At 45.3% G+C, this 15,739-nt stretch overlaps 1 protein-coding gene across 7 annotated transcripts in view; it reads left to right on the forward strand.

Moving 5' to 3' along the window:
* The window catches only part of RNF213 (ring finger protein 213), a 79,108-nt gene that overhangs the window by 59,645 nt on the left and 3,724 nt on the right, over nucleotides 1-15,739 (forward strand). For 6 of the 7 annotated variants that reach the window (XM_067547221.1, XM_067547223.1, XM_067547224.1 and 3 more), the window contains 18 exons: nucleotides 68-281; nucleotides 1,387-1,576; nucleotides 2,088-2,214; nucleotides 3,371-3,481; nucleotides 4,076-4,318; nucleotides 5,369-5,450; nucleotides 5,922-5,956; nucleotides 7,363-7,457; nucleotides 8,277-8,436; nucleotides 9,103-9,283; nucleotides 10,239-10,333; nucleotides 11,065-11,316; nucleotides 12,819-12,951; nucleotides 13,716-13,799; nucleotides 14,212-14,392; nucleotides 14,527-14,728; nucleotides 14,915-14,992; nucleotides 15,362-15,559. In XM_067547221.1, the coding sequence (XP_067403322.1) occupies nucleotides 68-281; nucleotides 1,387-1,576; nucleotides 2,088-2,214; nucleotides 3,371-3,481; nucleotides 4,076-4,318; nucleotides 5,369-5,450; nucleotides 5,922-5,956; nucleotides 7,363-7,457; nucleotides 8,277-8,436; nucleotides 9,103-9,283; nucleotides 10,239-10,333; nucleotides 11,065-11,316; nucleotides 12,819-12,951; nucleotides 13,716-13,799; nucleotides 14,212-14,392; nucleotides 14,527-14,728; nucleotides 14,915-14,992; nucleotides 15,362-15,559 (2,661 nt within the window). Of the gene's footprint in view, nucleotides 1-67; nucleotides 282-1,386; nucleotides 1,578-2,087; nucleotides 2,215-3,370; nucleotides 3,482-4,075; nucleotides 4,319-5,368; nucleotides 5,451-5,921; nucleotides 5,957-7,362; nucleotides 7,458-8,276; nucleotides 8,437-9,102; nucleotides 9,284-10,238; nucleotides 10,334-11,064; nucleotides 11,317-12,818; nucleotides 12,952-13,715; nucleotides 13,800-14,211; nucleotides 14,393-14,526; nucleotides 14,729-14,914; nucleotides 14,993-15,361; nucleotides 15,560-15,739 lie in introns of all 7 variants that reach the window. The other variant, XM_067547222.1, reaches the window with a different exon arrangement.

Consider the following 15,739-nt stretch of genomic DNA (forward strand, 5'->3'; position numbering starts at 1 on the left):
TGGGGCATCAACGGGGATTTCCAGCTGTAGCGATAGCTGGACATTTGACTGGTTTTTCCTCTTGTAGGATTCGATGTATGAAAAGATTGGAGCCTGTGTTGAGAAAGACCAAATAAACCATCTGCGGGAAGACTGGCACTTTCTGGAGAGCTATCTTAAAAGGAACAACCAAGAAACCTTTCAGGAATCCCAGTCCATTGAGTACCTGCAGGGAGTGGCCAGGGTCCGGCTATGCATGGATAGGGCTGCAGAGCTGCTCTTTGAAACTCAGAGACCTACAGGCAGGTTGGACTATGCAGCCCTCAACTGAAGATGCTAATGCATCAAAGGCGAAATACAGGCTACAGGCCCCACTGATGGATTTGTTAGAAATGTTCAATGTCTCTGTGTCTCATATCAGTACGTGCACTGGGAAAAAATCAGCCTGTCAGCTTTTTCTTTTCTTTTTGTACAGCTTTTCTTTTTACTACTGATCTTTGGGTTAGAAACTGCATTAGATCAGTATCTGTCCCTTTACCATGCAATTTTAAAGACTGTCTGTACAAACACTTTGTGGCAAACTGGTGTGTAAATCTACCCTGCGCTAAGAGTCTATGTAGGCCCTTCTGCTGCTCACTAAAAGTTCCCTAGTGCACTTTAATCTGTTCCCGTTTCAAAGCTGGGGAGATCAAAGTGCACAATGGAATTTTTAGTGTTTGGTAGCAAGGTCCACATGGACACTTCTTTAGTGTGCAGTAGATTTATACCTCAGCTTGCTGCGAATTAAGATTTCATTTAGGCAAGCTCTTAGTAGAAGCCAACCAATATTGAGTAGCCAAACCTCTACCATGCGGCCTGCAGAGAAAGTATTTAAATAGAAACCATGGCTTTGAAATGGAGACTTATTTTCTCCACTCAGCATTGTTAATAGAATTTCCTCTAGGACAGACATTAATTAAACTTAAATGAAGTCACATAACTGAAACTCCTCTAGTCCCTTCCTAGCTCCACTGGAGTTTTGCTTTCTAGTTTTAGGGTAAATTTTTCAAAAGTTCTCAGGTTTCATTTTCAGAAGTGATTTGGGGCACTGAGGAGCTGACGTCTCATTGAAAGTCCTCACACTCCTAACTGTTAGCTGCCTTTGAAAACATTACCCTTAGACTAAAGCTTTGCAAACCATTTGCTCTTCATCATAGACATACCCGCATCAAGATTTCTGTAGCTGCAGGATAAGGACATGTGTGATTCCTATATATTCCTGGGTAAGAACATCGAAGAAGGAGGGGCTACTAAGTTCTCTTGAATAGTGGATCAGTTCAGGGAAATGGATCCTGATGCTGTGGCCAGGTCTGACAGCAACAGCTGACCGAGATAAGAAATTTTGACTGACTTTTTTTCTTTTTACAGAGCAGGGTAAGGCAGCAGACAAGCAGCAATACCTTCAGAAAGTAATGAGGTTCTGTAAGCTGGCTGGGAATGACTGGTACCGAGTTTACCTGGTCCGAAAGCTGACTAACCAGTATGGGATGGAGTTTGCTCAGAAGCTTTCCAATGAGAGGCAATTTCAGTGGGTTTTCCCAGCTGAAATCATTCAACAGGTAAAGCAAACATGTCTCCCTGACTTCTCTCTCCTTAACAATTTGTGTTTCTGCATGCGGTTTCCTCCTCTTGGGTTTTTTTTGTATTTGCATTTTTTCAAGTATTTGCTGATGGTGTGCAGCTCTCTGGTATTGTCATGGGGGACTGGAGCAGATTGGAGTGGGAGTAATCTACTCTAGTATCCCTGCCTTCTGTAGAAAGGAATTTCTTCTGACATGAAGAAATGCCATTATTTTGCTTGTGTCCAAGCCTGGCTCCCAATACAGCAGTGTCCCAAGCAGAATCAGCCTCCCTGCCTGAGTAGCCACCTGTAAGTGGCATCACCAAGCAGTTCCCCTGGTTGGGAAGTCTGAGCCCTTCTCCCTGCACACAGCATTTTAGTTATAACTGAAATTAACCCTAGCTCCCAACAGACAATGTTGGAACAGTTCCCCTCTTATAAAGTGACATTCTTAAAGCCTGCCCAGTATTCACACTGTGCGTGGGGGAACTGTTTGTACTTTGTGGCTACAGAGGGACCAGCCTAGTCAGATTGATCGGTACTTGGCCTGTGGTGAGACCTACCGAGTCCTGCGTGATGCTGTGGGGAAAGCAATGATTGAATGCAAGATGAAGGGCATTACTGCAGCACAGAAGGTAAGACTCTTCTCTCCAATCAGCATAGATGTTCCTCTTCAGGTGGGACGTACGGTGACCCTTTAGAGCGATTTAGAGTGCAGGAGCTCTTAGTGCTTTGCTGTTAGCTGCTCCCTCCCCTTTCTCTGAGAGAGAGATTTTTCTTTGCTTGCTGTTATTCTGATGGCTTTTAACTGGATCCAATCTTTGTTTTCTGTTGACATGCACATCTGCATGAGCGATTTGGATCATTGTCTCCATCTCCAGTGCTGTTTGCCAGTCACATCGTGCTCCCCACCATTGTCTCCCCTTTTAAAAACGTTCTGTGAAGCTCTTCCTGAATAACAGGTTTAAGCTTCTTGCAACCAATTGGCTGAGGGACTAAATGGGTTTTCCATGCAGGCTATGCTTCCTTTCACTGCCCTTCCACATGTCAGTCTCTCACCATGTCATCCAAACAATTGGATACTTACTTTCGTAATTTCAAAACGTAGTGACTGGGCAAGTGTAGCCGAGTAGGTACGCATGTTAACCTGCGGACAGATCTGTATATGTTGGATTTTCTCCTTCTCCCTACCCTCATGTTGCTTGTTCTCTTTGATCGTGAGCTGCTTTGGGAATGACCTGTGTCATCCTGTTAGTACACCACCTCTGGGGCTTTAGCTGTGGTTGGGGCCTGTGGATACTACAGTAACATGAACGGTTAATAATAGCTTCTAGTTTGGAATAAGTTGGGGCAATAGATGAGCGGCAGGTTGGCTGGACCAGAGAAGTTATTTTCTGGTCAATAGAAAAAGGATCTGCTTGACTGATGTTTCAGATACACAGTGAGTTTGTACATTGCGTTCAGGACAGTGGACTTCCCTGCAAGAAGATACTTGTGAAGGTCTGACTTGTGAAGGTAGAAATCCACATAAACATGAACTGCTCCCTCTTCAGAGGGGGACTTTCTCTGAGAATGCTGGGCCAAGACAGTGGCTTTTATTGTGCCATGCCTGCACAAGTTTGAATAGCTGTTTCCTTTGCCTGTCACCATCTGTGCTAAAGGGAGAGGTTTGTACATCAGGGTTGGGGGAGAATGGGCATGTCTGTTACTGAGTGAAGATTGCAGTGAAAGCTGAACTAGCACAGGAATTAGCCTTTATCCTCTGCATAACCAGTTTCTCTTGCTTTTCAGGCATGTACCAGCTCTGGGTCCACACAAGCTGTTCACCTGCTCTTGGCTATTTTCAGAGAATTCACTGCTCTGTATGGCTGCAGGAACCCAAGCCTCTATCCCAAAAAGGAGGTGAGATATCTTGCTCCGTTGGCAACTTTTAGGCTGTCGGGCAACAGACCTGTTTCCTTCTGAGAGATGAAGCTCTAGGTCACAGATGTGAGAGAACATCTTTTACCCTTCTGCCCAGAATGCAGTTCTGACAGCATCTGGCCGAGATTAGCTGCAGAGAAGTCTGAATGTCTTCCAAAGGGGGAACCTCCTCCCTCTCTAACATAGGCTCTCTATCTGACCCTCATTACTCTAGTTAGGAGCTGAGCATTTCACAGTCTTTATTCTCTTCCCTCTGTGCAGTAGGGAAATGCTATAATTACAGGGGAAATGGAGACAGAGACTAAGTGGTTTGCCCAAGGTGTCACAAAGTCTGTGGCAGAGCAGGGAATTGAAACCCTGGTCTCCCACACCTAAGGCCTTTGCCCTAGCCATTGGACCATCCTTCCTCTCCATACACTGAAGGACCAATTCCAGTAAATAGTCAGTCAGTTACTTCAAGGCGCTGCAGGGTATCACACTTCACTAGATAGTGTATAAAAGAGCAGCTGGGCCATTTCAGTCTGGTTGGCAATCTTGTAGTTTATTTTACCTTTTGTAAATGTTTGCTTTCAGCAATGTGATGCTATGAACAAGTTCATCCAAAGCTCCAAAGCCCTGGATTCTCCAGACCTGAAGCAGTTTGCATCATCTCTTGTAATGAACAGTCTCCCTTCACTGACAGTGAGTCCCCAAAATTTCAGCCATACTGGGGCACTGATTGAAATAGTCGTTCACACTGCAGCCCTCTTACTGTGTGGGCAGAATCGAATCCTCGAACCCCTGCGGAGCCTGGCCTTCTCTCCTGCCACCATGCAGGTAAGGAAACTGGTTTATACAGAGCTTTCCTTGGCATCCTATATCAGAACCCTAAAGCCAGGGCTTAGATTCAGGCAGTACATGTTAGTGCTTGCTGAATCAGTGCTGGAACCTCTTTCATGCTGCCTTCTTACTCTCCAGAACCTGAGCTTTCATTAAAAAAAAAGTTTCTAGCTGTTATTGAGAGGTTGTTGAGATACTCTTATCTCATGTTTTCAAGGCTAACTCATACAGTGACTTCGGCCTGTTTGTGAACTCTGAACCTGTAGCTCAAAGAGGTGTGAACCGTCCCATTTGTCTCAATGAGAACTAACTGGGATACCCAGTGTTAACTCCTGGATTATTAATTATTTCACTGCTTGTCCCAAGCACGCAGGAAGGGAACAGGAGCGTCACACTGTGAAGATCTGCACAATCTAGTCCATGTGACCGCTCACGATGGCCCCACGAGTGAGTGGGCTTGGGAGTTTTTCCCACCTCCTAATCAAGAAGGATTTAAGGAGCCTAGCAGTGTTCAGAAGGGTACCTGAGGCCCCCAAAAGAAGCCAAGCTCAGGAAACCCAGAGAGCAAACGTGATCATATTGTGAAGCTTGCCCAGTCTGTCTGGCATGGTGTCTCATAGACAGACCTTATATTGTGGGCAGAACTTCGAAAAGTAGCCCACCCACTTCGTTTTCCTTTTAATCCCAATGTGACCCCTGTTTTAAAACCATCTACTTAAAACCATTCTACTTCTCCTACCTTCCTGGCCTGGGAAGACTGGCCAGGATTCCCACTGCAGCCTGTTTTTTAATTGACTGGAGGGTTTGTTGAGTAACGCCACCTTCCCTTCTCAGGGTTTCGAATCCATTTGAGTACTTCCTTTTCTTACTTTTGAGCAAATTCTCCACTTTTTCTGCTCCTTGCTTTCTCCTTATTTCCTTGCACTGACGAGCAATTGACAATCTGCCACAGCTTTCATGTTCTCTCATATGTAATTTAACTGGAAAACAGGTGTGTTGCTGAGCTATTGCTGTAGTAATGTATTTATTCACGTGAATTTTTTTTAGCATTCTTTTCTGCCCACAATGCCTGAAGATCTGATGACTCAAGCTGTGAATTGGGAGGGAATGCAGCAGCTGCGCTGGTACGGTAAGTATCCTTGAGTGGATCTGACAGCAGTGTAGGAAGAGCCATTGCCTGACAATAACTGTTCGAATAAGTCAAGTTCAGTTATGTAGCCATAGAGCAGGATTTTAGTATTATTTACGTAATGCCTAAGAGGAATTGCATATTATTTTTCATGCTTACAAAATCCATTTAGTATAGGGTGGCAAAGTCTCCCAGGGATTTCTCTCTAGTTTCTTTATAAGACATAGTCAACATAGAGACAAAATGACCTCTGACTTCTGTGTGGGCAGCTAATACAATTCCTATGCACTCCAAGAACTTTAGTTCTTTCCACTAGAGTTAGATCTTGATGTATATTTCTTGCTCTTGGGTTGCACGTGTGTATGTGTGAGTGTGCGCAGAGGGGGATGATTGGGTTTTAATTTGTTTTGAAAATGCCCTTCTGTCCTGTCCTGCTGACTGTACCATGCTGCTGATTTCTTTGTCTCACAGTGTGTCCAAATGGCCACCCCTGCACTATTGGAGAGGTAAGAGTTTGGGCTTGGTGGTTGATTTCTTGGGTTATTTCTTTAAAAGCTGCCTGTGCTATATTTTATTTGCTATTTAATTACATCCCAAAATTAAATACAAGCAAGCAAGCTGTCTGATCAACCATTACAGCATTGCACTGTGAATCTTACAACAGCTATGTATCCCAAGTGGTGACACTGCCTATTTCAGTGAGTGGCAGCTTTCCAATTAACAAGTTGCATGTTGCATTCATTTGTTGGGAAGTTGCTTCTCTGTTCAGATGCCTGTAAAATGCATTTTTAACAGTCTTGTCTGACAGATATGGCAGCATCCTGTAATATCCTGGCCAAACCTTATTGAATTGAATTGAGTTGAATATCTTTAGAGTCCATTGTATTAAAAATGCCAGATGGATTGTATTTATTTCCATGTGAAGGGTAAATAGGATGACAGCAGGGGGGGATTAGGCAAATTCACTCAGGTTGTAACATTTTCCAGAGAAATACCATCCGCTGGGGAGGTCCACATAAACTAATTCAAACTGGATTCTCCAGGGACCAATGGACAAAGAAGAGGAGTTTTAGATAAGTAGCCTGAATTTAAACTGGCTCATGGCTTCCTTTCTGATCCAGCAAATGGACAGGACATCTGGTCCAAGGTGAGCCCCAATCCTTAGGAAAGGGTTGGAAGGACTTTGGCCTCCTGAGGCCCTATAAGATGGAGTGGCTGTTCTGAACTGCAGCTATGATACCATACACTTATGACCACAGAGAACACCCCCGTGAGGGATTTGAAGGACTAATCACCAATCAGAGCCCGTGTTGAAGTGAGGCGGTGATCTCTGGTTAGCTAATTGGCATGTGTGTAGGCTCTTTTACTGTTTTTAATACATTTTCTGTGTAATTCTTTCTACTTTAAGAATAAATTTGCTTGCTTAGAAACAGCTGTGTGCTATCTTTTATAAGTGTGGTAGTCACACTATGTACTGTCTCTCTGAGAGGAGAAGCAAAGGAGACCTGCTTAGACAATGTATCTTTTGCTGGGAAAGCCACAGTATAGTTAGGGAATTTTGCAGCCTGGAAATACTCTGTTCAGAAGGGCAAGAGACACGTGTTTCCATCCAAGAGAGGCAATGATTGAGGAGGCCAGATGCCTGTAAGTGGGTGCCCTTACTGAACTACTAAGGGGAACTACAAGTGCAGTTGCCCTGAACCATGACATCTCACTTTTCACAAGTCTAACCATATAGAAGAGATGACCCAAATCAGGCAGGCACTTCACTGTATGAGGACTGGACTGAAAACTAAGCAGAGTCAAGACTGTGCTTCAGAGTCTGAATTAATTACGTTTCTCGGGGTCTAAGATGTTCCTCCTTTACATCTGTCTGGAATTCATTAATCTGTGTCCCTTTTCCCTTTTCCAGTGTGGTCGTCCCATGGAACGCAGCCGATGTGTTGATTGCGGTGAGGAGATCGGAGGTGTACAACACATTCCAGTCCATGGCTTTCAGGGAGTCCAGTATGTTTTCACTACTTCAACTTTTTCAGTGCTGAATTATGTAATACTTATATTCCATCCAAAAGCTTGACAGACATGGCCCATCCCGGTGTCTCAACTGAATCAACTTTCTCTTGAAAGCTGCTACTAGCACAGACAGTTGTTCCACCAGTAGTGAAAGGGTTAACCTGATAGCAGAGGCCAGTCTATCCCTGGTTCTGCTGTGACCACCTAAAAGCAAAGGCTTGTCAGTCTAGTGTTCTTATGTTTTTCATCTCTTTAGTCGTCCTCTGTCCTCTCTTTCCTGTACAATTCTTAACTGCTGGGTATTTATCAGTTGAATTTTCTTTGGCAACCTTAGATTGACATCTTACCCCCTGACCGGCCTACGTAGAGCAGGTAGTCTGCTAGAACACTTCAGGGGCTGTGATTTGTTCGTTCACTCCTTGGCCCAGCCAGGTTGGCATTCACAGCCCTGACGTGCTAATTTTTACCACTGGTGCTAACAGCGGCAGTTTCAAACCTACCTGGCATGTAGTGGCTAATCCTGACTCTTAGCTAACAGTGGCTGCATGGTACCTCTTAATAGAAGATACGTTTAGGAGAAAATGCCCTGCGGAGTGGGGTGGGAGCTACCAGCTAACAGTGTGGGTGAATCAGGCTATGGCAGTGTGAAACCCATCTGTAGTGATCAACCTTTCCTCACCACTGTCAATGCAAGAGGCTTAAATTGCTGCACGATATCAATAGCAGTTAGATAAGAACCTATTTGTGTTCCAATCCATCTCTCTTATTTTTTCATATCAAGACAGAAAATTCACTGTGCATAATTTTATACAGGCATTTCACAGACAGAACTCAAACTGGCCACGTGCTTGGAAATCCCAGAAACCGAGAAGCAATGGTAGTGTCCGAGAGGGAGATGTCCCCAGTTGTCTTCATTGTGATTCGCTTGCTCACTCACTTGGCAATGCTGCTGGGAGCCACTAAAGAGCCACAGGTATTGGAAACTATCCACATTATCCATCTGGACAGAGTAACTTCCTGTGTGGAATTTTGGGAAGACACTTCATACAGCCAATGCTGTGTAAAGCCTCCAGCTTCCTTCCAGTGCTTCCAGAGGAGCTGTCAATGCAGGCAATACAAGCAGCTGTCACAGGCACATACCTTTAAGCCTCTTCCTAATTTGTGGAAGTGAAAATAATAAAATTCACAAATGCACCAAGTGGTAAGACACACATCTAAAAAAATATGCGTATCTTCCAAGCACAGTGTGTCTGGTACATTTCAGTCACAAATGCGGGTTAAAGAGAAGGGTTGTTCCATCCATTCCCCAAAGAGGTAAAAGCAAGAATCCTGTTTTGTATTGATTTGTTGGGATCCTTCAGAAAAGCAAATGTTTATTTTCTGGACGATATTGCAACATTATTATGGAGGCTGGGGCAGAAACACATCTTAAGGACAACTCTGTCTTCCCCCAAGTTTTCAGTGAATAAATGATTGAACCTCACTTGTGTAGATACCTGGATATGATCCTGTCCAAGGGGTAGGTCTTCTATAAGATGTATTTAAGACTCAGAGATGCTGGATTGTAACTTTGCATGTATCAGACTAGAATTGTACACTGTTTGCTCTTATCCTTGCCTTGTTTTTGTTGTTCTTTAAGTCTTTGCAAGGTATCATAAAGCCACCAGTGCGGGATCCAGTAAGCTTTCTCATGCAGCACATTGAGAAGGACGTGGAGCAGCTGACAAAAACTCTGGGAAAAAGTGCTGATGAGACCATCAATGTAGTTCATCTCATCCTGTGCAGCCTCCTCAAGGAGCCCCACCAGCACCCAAACCAGTGTAAGGAAAAGAGCCGCAGATGGAATGTAGAAGGCAGCAGGGGGACAGTGTTGTCATTTTAATTGTAGCAGTTGTGTGGTTCTTCCACTGATAGCACAGCACCAGTTTGGGCAAAGCATTTCAAACTGGCAGCAGCAAAGCCAGTTGAAAAGATCCAAAGCCTTAATGATGCCTATTTCCTATTCCTGCAAGTAGGTGATCTGACTGATCATCTCTCCTGCTACCCAGGTGTCTGGGGCGTAACATGGTTTGGTTGATAGTTTTTGAATAGAATCATTGCATAACTGATGGTATGCTGCACTGAAAGGATTTCAGACACAGAAACAACGCTGCTGAGTTTCTCAAAGAACGTAACAGATTGCATAAGTCCCAACAGATCAGGTGTAATGGTTAATATACCGCCTTCTAAGCTACAACAGGAAGCCATCAGAGAGAGTAGGGAGTGACTGAATTTGAAGGTCTGAGTCATGACAATGGTCTTGCAGCAGATCTTATTGTGGGGTTATTTATATGGAGGAGCATGGTCTTAGTGGCTAGAACACTGGACTGGGAATCAAGGTTCCTCAAGTTTTAGTCTTTGTTCTGCCACTGACTCATGGTATGAGGTTGGACAAGTCACTTAACCTCTCTATATTTATGTTTGACCATTTGCGAAATGTCTATCTCCCTTCAAATGGGATTGAGAGACTGAACTAACGTTTCTTAAGCACTGAGAGGTGATTGTTTTTTTTAAGTCCTCAATTGGCTCTGCATTTTCTCTCCAGGGAGATCATTTAACACAGATGCCTGTCTAGAGTTTAGGATCTCTGAAAGTCTTAGTGGCTCATCACACACTGACTGCAACTCACAAGGTTATCATGCTCCCTGGAGGAAATCATAGGAGTTCAAGGAGCCCCAAGTTCATTTTCCATTGACACATTGTAAATATAACACGCTATGTATGCCACTATTACAGGGCCAGTTCGCTTTGATGGCACACTCTCCACTAAGCAGCACAGAAATGAATGGGAAGGAATCGTTGCAAACACCATTATTATTCCTGAATTAAAGGTGAGCGATCCCACTGGACTAACCTAAAATGAACTTGAGCATTTGGAATTCTGAACTGCAGCCTGTGTCTGTGCCGACTTACAGAGCCACCGATCCATAAATGCACTCTGCTTAAGGCTTTTGAAAAGAACTGCTAAGCCAGGCAGGTTACTTTTCATCTGTGTTGTCTAGCCACTCCCATGCATGGCTTCCACAGCTGCCATCATGCACAAGGCCAACCATCATACCCTGCCTGGGCAGGAGGTAGAATCTGGGACCAAGGAAGGACCCATAGAGGATTCTAATAGACAGGTAGAAGTATCTCTTGGCTTTGGAAGGGATCGTTAGGCCAGGTTAGCAGCATGGGAGCCTACAGTCAATCCCGTCTGACATTCCCTGGTGCAGTATGTGAGGAACAGAGGATTTTAAGGACCGTGTGTGTGGAGAATAATTTTCTAGTATAAATGGTTGTCCTGGCATGGATGTTAAACTCCCTGGCTATGAACTTGTCAGTGCTGACATCCTACTGTGGTAACTGGCCAATAAACTATCATGGAAATGTGGCAAAGTTGTTGCAAAATTCTCTCTTTAGAAATGAACTACAGCCATCAATATATTCTCCCTCATAAGTCCTGCTCCCCGTTTCCCAAAGAGATCCTTGTATTTAATTATAGGGCACCACGGTTCCATTTTCCTCTCCCTCCTCAAAGGGTTTGTGAGAGTTGAAGAGGTTGTTTTTCTTTTTTATGCAGCATTTGGACAAAATACTTATGATGTTAAATAGACAAATCAGTGAGGATGAGAGAATCTGTTCCAACCCAGTGGCGAAAATAGTGTACGGTGACCCCGTGACCTTCCTGTCCCAGCTACCCAAGGGCAGCACCATGCATTGCTCCCGGATGTGGAGCTGCAGGAAGAGGCTCTCAGTTGAGTACCTGGGGCATGTAGTCCAGCAAAAGGATGGCAAGGATACTCTGCCCATCCTCTGGAAGTTCCTGCAGAAGGTGAGTGTGTGCCAAGATCTATGTCTGTGTGTCTGTCTCGGGACGTACTGCTGGGTTCAGAGATCCAGTCCCTGGCTAACACAGCATCGTTCTAAAAGGGAAATTCCAACAGACAGCTTCATGTCTGTCTTTTTCTTTTCAACTGTTTATGAATGTGATGACTTTGATTTTGAGAATGAAAACTGCTGTCAGCTACTTGTCAAAAACTGAAGTACATCAGTATGCGTCAAGCCTCGCGGGCACTTTGATACTAAAATCACAGAGAAAGCATAAAGTAGTTTGTGTTAGTGTCTGTGATGTGAAATCATTGAGGGACCAGAAGCTAATCTGCCTCCCACGCTGCCCGCCCTGTGGTTCAAGATTAAACTGGTTTGTTAGCTCTTATGTCCCTTTCAAGAGCGAGGAGCGCAAAGGACAGTTGAGCTGTTAATGAAACTGAGGGATCACCACCTGCATCACTGAGGTTCTGTCAGCCTTGGTTTCCCTGTGGAACACAGCTCCGCATAGTGTGAGAAGCAAGCCATCTGGTAGCTTGTTCCAAGACAATGTAGGGGTCAGTAGCAGAGAGATTGCCAGTGCAAGATGTGGGATAGTAGAGTGATGTGTTCTGCCCTGCTTAGCAGATGGGTTGCTGCATGCAGGACCAGTTTTAGTTACCAGGTGGCCTTCAGGGGCCGCTCCCAGTACAGGGCTACAGAAGCCCCTTTTGAGGTAGCATATGTCTCCATCCAAGAGGCAAAAGGGCAGTATCCTGATTTCATTTCTCATGTCTGCATAGGATTTAGCAAGAAGTTTTCAAAGATATGGCCAATACGGACGTGCTAAAGCACGAGATGAGCTTACTCTTAGCTCGCAGTAGTGTTTGCTCATGGAACCCAAGCATCTAATTGTGCCGTTTCTCAAAGTAGAATGGAAATCTCTCAATACATCTTCATGCAGAAAAGTGCAGTTTGGGTATCGTTCTCTCACTGCCACTAATGCGCTTCATTATCTAGATGAACCTAAGAGAGCCTCCCCCTTCTCCCCCTTCTTCCCTGTATCTTTGTGGCTTTCACTGAACACACAGCCTGGATATTCCACAGACTGTGCTGCAACCTGCCTGGCCTTTGCAAGTGCCCTGGAGGGGTTGACCACAGTGAGAAAGCAGCCAGCTCTAGAAAGCACCTGAAAACAAGCCAAGAACTTACTGCTTTGGCATATGTAAGAAAACCAGACTGATATGGAGAAGGATCAGCATGAGCCCCTCTGCAAAGGGAGTGCTCAAATCTGAGATGTTCTCCATGGTCTGTAGCATTGTACACTCTGTGAGTTTTGCACATGTAAAGTTCTGTGCTTTTTGTCATTAAATGTTCAGAAATAGTTTAAATAAAAGCACACATCAAGGCTGCACATCTGTTTCCTTTGCAAACCTGTCCACCCTTTGTGCAGCCTCAGTGTCCCCGGTATGATCTGCCTTCAGATAACAACTACACCATACTACTGCTTCCTCTCCCACTTTCTAGGAAGCTGAACTGAGGCTGGTTAAGTTTTTACCAGATATCCTGGCTCTGCAGAGAGACTTGGTGAAAAGATTCCAGAATATTACAGATGTGGAACACCGCACAATCAAAGACTTTGTCTCTAAGTCCCACTCAGGTAAGACACTGCCATGGGATGGTCCAATTTTTATATTTCCAGTTTGTACTTAACAAAAGCACACAAAGTGCATCAGGCAAAAAGGGTGAAGGGCTTGACGTTCCAGGAGGTTCAAAGGTCAGGTGGACACATCTCCTAAACTTGAAAACAAAGCCTGAATTTGAGCTCCAACTCCCATTCAAGTGAATGATACATCCTGACCCCTCAGAAGCTCTCCTGACAACATAGCGCTGTCCAGCTGACACTTAAGTTGGTGTAACTTATGTTGCTCCAGGGGGTGGCTTATTCACACCTGAGTGACATAACTTATACTGACTTAAGCTGTAGGGTGTACATAGCTGAAGAGACATCAGCTAGTTTGAGAGGATGTGAGCACCTGAGGGTTTGCTTGAGATCTACGCTAGTGGACAGGATGAATTACTGCAAGCTCAAGTGACTGTGTCGAATGGATGGCTGGGATTCTCAAACTGTTCCATGGCGTGGACCGTGTTTTAATACAGATATTGCCCGGTGTACATGGCTCACACAACATCCCTATGGTAACTACACAGTTGCTTACAGGGAACAGTAACATTAGGAAGGTATTTAATGTATCTTTAGCTTTTTGTGCTGTTTAGAAGCTGCTGTATGAAAAGAGCTGGCACCTTCTGATCATCTAGCTAGCGTTCCGGAGTGCACTTGGAAAGCCTGTGTATTATGGGATTTAAAGGCGTTGTGAAGGCCAGCGAAGGGTGTCCAAGGATTCCTTTTTTTGTGTTCTTCAGATGAGATGAGGAATCTGTGGCAAACCAGAGTGAACACGTTTCTGTCTGTGTGGAACAAGCTGAGAAGATCGTTAGATACCAGTGGTGAGTGTGTTGTGTATCCTGTTGTCATTACTGGGATGGAAGGACTGGGAGGTCATTTGATACCAGGTGAGGGAAGGATGGTCCTTCATTACCCTTTGGCAATCCAAGCTCCTTCCAGCATTGATTCTGAGATATGTATCCTGAAAGCTGACTTCAGACATCAAGGTGTTGATGAATGGTATGGGTGCAAAGGGGGAACTTTGTTTCCCTTCCAATACTCTCTCCTGCCCCTACTCACCGCCCCTTAATACTTCGGCTGAGCTGCAAAAACAGCTGTGCTCTCGTTTCCTCTTCATATTGTACATCTCATCCTAACCTGCCAGGTGACTGGCTCCTTGTCCCAGCTCGGGAGAGGGAGCTCAGCCTCAGTAGCTGTGGCCCTGATATAAAAGGCTTTTCTGCCCTGTTGCAGGTGAAATTAAGCTTCCCACAGGCTATTGTGATGCTGACTTGACCCTAGACAGCGAGTTTGAGATCCTCCTACCACGCAGGCGGGGTCTGGGCCTGTGCTCCACAGCCTTGGTCAGCTACCTCATCGGCCTACACAACGACTTCATCTACACAGTGGAGAAATACACAACAGAAGCCAACAGGTCTGTTACTGTGTCAACTAGACGTGCCGCTGCTTCTCTGTTACCAGCTTTCCCCACGGCCTCCTCCTCCCCCGGCAGTGAGAATCAGGGTCATTCTGACTGTAACACAGCGAATGGTTCCTCCTTTCCCACAGGTACTCCATCAGCCCATCAGAGGTGGCTGACCTGCACGTGATCAGTTATGAGGTGGAGAGAGACCTGATCCCTCTGATCTTGTCCAATTGCCAGTACAGTGTGGAGAAAGGGGGGGAGACTCTGCAGGAGTTCAACCTGGAGAAGATCCAGCAGCAGGTCACCAGCAGGTTCTTGCAGGGGAAGCCGCTCATCACCCTAATGGTAAGGCAGATGGCAGCCAGTTACTGTCTTTTGCAGACCACTCTTCAGCCAGTGGTGCTGGTCATTTCACTGCTATACTGCTGGCATGTGCAACAACAGGAGTGACCAAAGTGCATTCCCCCAAAGGTCTACAACCTGTAAGCCTTGTCTCATGCGTGCTGTCTCTCTCTCTCTCTCTCCTGACAGGGAATACCCACCCTGGTGTACAGACACGACCGGAATTATGAGCATCTGTTTAACGATGTCAAGAGCAAACTGGATCAGGCAAGTCTCTGAGACGGGAGACGTAACAGGACAAGCAAGTGACCAGAGGCTTTCTAACTTGATAAAAATCAGGATTTACTCCTCCTGCCATGCACCTTTTGGGTTATAGGGCCCATGAGCAGGTCGCTCAGCTGTGCCTCATGTTTTAACCTATTTGTGCCTTAAATGCGCACACCCCTAGTGTTCTCTCATCAGTAAATCCTGATTAAGGAAATGGAGGTAAACATCTTTATCTTCAGCTCCCTGTTCTTTGAGTCTTTGCCCTATACTGGGCCAGCAGCAGGTTGGGCACCCGTGAGGCACAGCTCTTCACCACATAAGGGAATAATGGGGAACGCTAAGTGGTGACTCTGTTCCCTCCAATTACAGAACTCCCTTCCCAACTCTATGATCAACATGATCTGTGGGGAACTGCAGTCCTACAATGACATCTGCGAAGCTCTGTCAATTGCTGAAATCACGCTGGGATTCCTAGCCATGGCTGGAGAGCACCCAGATATGCTTCTGACCCATTACGTTGAAGTTATTTTGCAGATGGGGGATCAGACAAGCCCTCATGTGCTGAAGGTGAGTTCAGTGAGCAGATTCCCTGCATCCACAAACACATAAACAGTCCAATCAGACGGGGCTCCAACACAACAACAGCCCAGCTTTAAAAATAGGCATTGACACCCCACAAGCCCTAGGGCAGGGGAGGTGATTTCAACGTCCCTGCAGGGAGTGTGATGTGTCAAGTTCTCTTGCTCT

This window comes from Emydura macquarii, unplaced genomic scaffold (assembly GCF_026122565.2).
Source record: "Emydura macquarii macquarii isolate MOO-44397 ecotype Brisbane River unplaced genomic scaffold, CSIRO-AGI_Emac_v2 contig_1230, whole genome shotgun sequence".
NCBI classification, from domain to species: Eukaryota; Metazoa; Chordata; order Testudines; family Chelidae; genus Emydura; species Emydura macquarii.